At 46.7% G+C, this 3268-nt stretch overlaps 1 protein-coding gene across 1 annotated transcript in view; it reads left to right on the forward strand.

Annotated features, from left to right (window-relative positions):
- LOC122545985 (deleted in malignant brain tumors 1 protein-like) overlaps positions 1-2964 on the forward strand; it is a gene marked incomplete at both ends in the record, with an annotated part of 5027 nt that extends 2063 nt beyond the window's left edge. The window contains 3 exons of the mRNA XM_043684836.1: positions 34-165; positions 1617-1886; positions 2650-2964. Coding sequence (XP_043540771.1) covers positions 34-165; positions 1617-1886; positions 2650-2964 — 717 coding nt within the window. The remainder of the gene's footprint in view (positions 1-33; positions 166-1616; positions 1887-2649) is intronic.
- Between the last annotated feature and the right edge of the window lie 304 nt (positions 2965-3268).

The raw sequence follows: 3268 nt of genomic DNA on the forward strand, positions 1-3268 counted from the left end.
TGAAGGACTCGAATTCTCTCATCATCGGACAAGGAGCCCTCACATATGTCATTGAAAACGTCACCACCAGCGACCAAGGGCGCTATCAATGTTCCTATCGGCCTGAGGTGGCAGAGCAATGGTCACCCAGCTCTCTGAGTCAACCTGTTAATATTGTTGTTACAAGTGAGTGTGTCTAGTGTCAGTTATGGACAAAGTGATGACGGATCTGCAGATGCTAGCGATCAGAGTCGAATAGTGTGGTGTTGGAAAAGCACAGCGAGTCAGGCAGCATCTGAGGAGCCCCAGAGTCGACGATTCGAGCATAAGGTCTTCATCAGGATTGAAGATGCTAATGAAGGGCTTTTGCTCGAAACATCGACTTTCCTGCTCCAGGAATGCTGCGTGACCAGCTGTGCCTTTCCAGCACCACCCCTTTCCACTTGTGTCTGTTTTGTCAAATGAACCAATTCCTGAATTGTTCCAATGTGTTTTGATGATATTTTCTGGCGGCAGAACCTCCACGCTCAGACATGATTCATTTTCAGCTGTGTTTTATTTAGGCAAGTATTGTTCAGAAAATGCAACAGTTACTTCCTTTTCCCGGCAGTTTCCATGTTTTCGAAACGGTGACCCCTTTGTTCTGGACTCCCCCCTCCATCCGGAATACCGTTCCGAGAGTTACCCTGTCCAGTCTTGTGAAAATAGCTACTAGATTTGCTCAAGGAGATACACCTTATGGTTGGGTCATGTAGTCTCATGACAGCAATGTGCCATCACACTGCTACAGTCAGCGGGATTAGGACACGCGGAGTGAGTGACAATGTACAGCAGATGCAGTGTCATGTAGATAAGCGAGAGGGTATCCAGGCAGTGCAAAGTGTCAGGAAGGTGGATTAGGATCCAAACGGTGTTAGATGGAGAAAGCATTGAGGTAAGAATGAACCTGGGTGTTCCTCTAACCAGTCACGAACAGTAATTGTGGCCGGTGTAGCAGTGAATGAAGAAAGCAAATGGAATCTTGTCCTTCATTGGAAGAGGATTCAGGACCAGGATGGGATATCTTGATAGCACACCTGGACTTTTGTGTATGCACCTTGGGTCTCCTTATCTGCAGGGGGATGTTCTGGTTACAGAGATAGTTCGACAAAGGTTTCCCAGACTGTTTTCTGGGATGGCAGGACTGATGTATGAAGAGAGACTGGATTGGTTACGACTATGGTAACTGGTGTTTGGAAGAATGGTGAGGGATCTCATAGAAAGTTTAAAAAATTCTAAAAGAACTAGACAAGGATAAACACAGGATAGATGTTCCAAATCACGGGCGGAGTCCAGAATCACAGTCTAAAGAGGACAGAGTGGTATTGAGAAAAGGTGTAATGTCTTCACTCAGAGAGTGGGGAGCCTGTGCGATTCTCTGCTTCAGGAAGCGGGCGAGGTCAAAATGTCCCATGTTATTCCATTTGGAGTCGGATAGATGTTTTACAGATTACAGTGAGACAGCACGGGAGCAGTGGACTGAGTGGAATAATGAGGAACGATATTATTGAATGGGCGAAGTCAACTTGAAGGGCCGAATGGCCTACTCCTGTTCCGATGTTGGATATTTCAGTGAGATGATTTGTTTTATTCGTCAGATCCTGTAACAGAGCCGAGCATCTCCGTGAGAGCTGACGGCGAATCAGTCAACATCAGCTGCACAGTTCCAGACGGTGTCCCTACAGGCCGCTTTCTGTTGCTAAAGGACACAGTTCCCATCATCAACAGCACCATCAGCCAGCAATCCTTCACCTACACCATTCCGAACATCACTCTCAGCAGCCAGGGCCAGTACACATGTTCCTACAAAACCCAGGTATCAGGTCGTTGGATACCCTCATTTCAAAGTCGCCCTGTAACTGTCGCACGTGAGTAAGGCTTCCGCTGGCTCTGTAAGACGTGAATATTCGGAACCCGTGTCCCAGAGCGTGACTAATTCTGCAAGGTAGATATTTACAATGTAATTCCAACATTAGAGTAGGTTTCCTGTGAAAGAGTACATTTATAAGGTAAACAGTAACATTCCGTTTGCATTTCCTGCCCCGTGCTATCTGAATGACTCTGTCCACATGTCCACAATACCAGCTGGCAAAGTCTTGATGTTCACCTCCTGACTGAGGTGGGTTAGCAAGGTTGGTGTGACAGCAGGTCTGTGATGCACAGCAGCACCCAGTGCGTGGGTTTACTTCCTGCACAGGCAGAGGTCAAAGTAAGGATCCAGACTTCTCAAATTTTGAATGATGCCTGGTGAGCATCTAGTTATTACACCACCGGTCATCTGTCTGTCTGACCGTCTGTCTGATGTCTCTTACTCTCTCTGCAATAGCTGTGCTGAACCTTGTAAATCTATATAAAAGCAACAGATGCAGGGAGAGAGATAGAAAGAGAGCGAGAGAGAGAGAGAGAGGGAGGTAGAAACCAGTGAGGGAAGAGCTGCCACCAGTCATCTTTCTGTCTGTCTGTCACTTTCTGTCTCGCTCTCTCAGAGATTTGCAGACCTTCATAAATCTACATAAAACACTTGTGTATTGGTGCCAGGAACGTAAATGAACAACGATGGCCAATCAAATGTAGAATGATTCGGATATCATCATTGTTCTCTGAAGTAACGGGTCCACTCTGTTCTCTCAGGATCGGGTGTGAGGTTGGTCAATTCGAACGATCCGTGCTCTGGAACTGTGGAGGTGTTGTACGATGGAAGTTGGGGCACGGTTTGTGATGATGGCTGGGATTTGGCAGATGCCACTGTTCTCTGCAAGGAGCTGCAATGTGGACCCGCCCTGTCAGTGCATGGTAGTGCTCGGTTTGGACAAGGTACCGGCAATATTTGGATGGATGACGTTTCCTGCGAGGGGACAGAGTCCCATCTCCGGTCTTGCTCCTTCCCTGGTTGGGGAACCCACAACTGTGGTCATGGTGAGGATGCAGATGTAAGCTGTTATCCAGGTAAGAGCCCAGCTGTATAACTGAATGGACATTTTCTGTACAACTCAGTTCCCAGATAGAATGGGCAATCACAGTGAAGATTGCGAAATGCGGGGCAAGATTGGTTACCTTAAAGATTATTAATACCATATGGCTAAATTCAAAAGCAAGAAACGAAAAACTAAAAACCTAATGAACCATGAGTTGACTCAGGGTCAACAAAATGAAAGAAATAACTGCATGGCTCAATGTTTGGTGACCGTGAGAATTGTGTTGAAACCCATTGGATATTTGCACCAATACTGGGGTCGAGGCAGCTATTCCC

The sequence above is a fragment of the Chiloscyllium plagiosum genome, unplaced genomic scaffold, assembly GCF_004010195.1.
Source record: "Chiloscyllium plagiosum isolate BGI_BamShark_2017 unplaced genomic scaffold, ASM401019v2 scaf_70599, whole genome shotgun sequence".
Lineage (NCBI taxonomy): Eukaryota > Metazoa > Chordata > Chondrichthyes > Orectolobiformes > Hemiscylliidae > Chiloscyllium > Chiloscyllium plagiosum.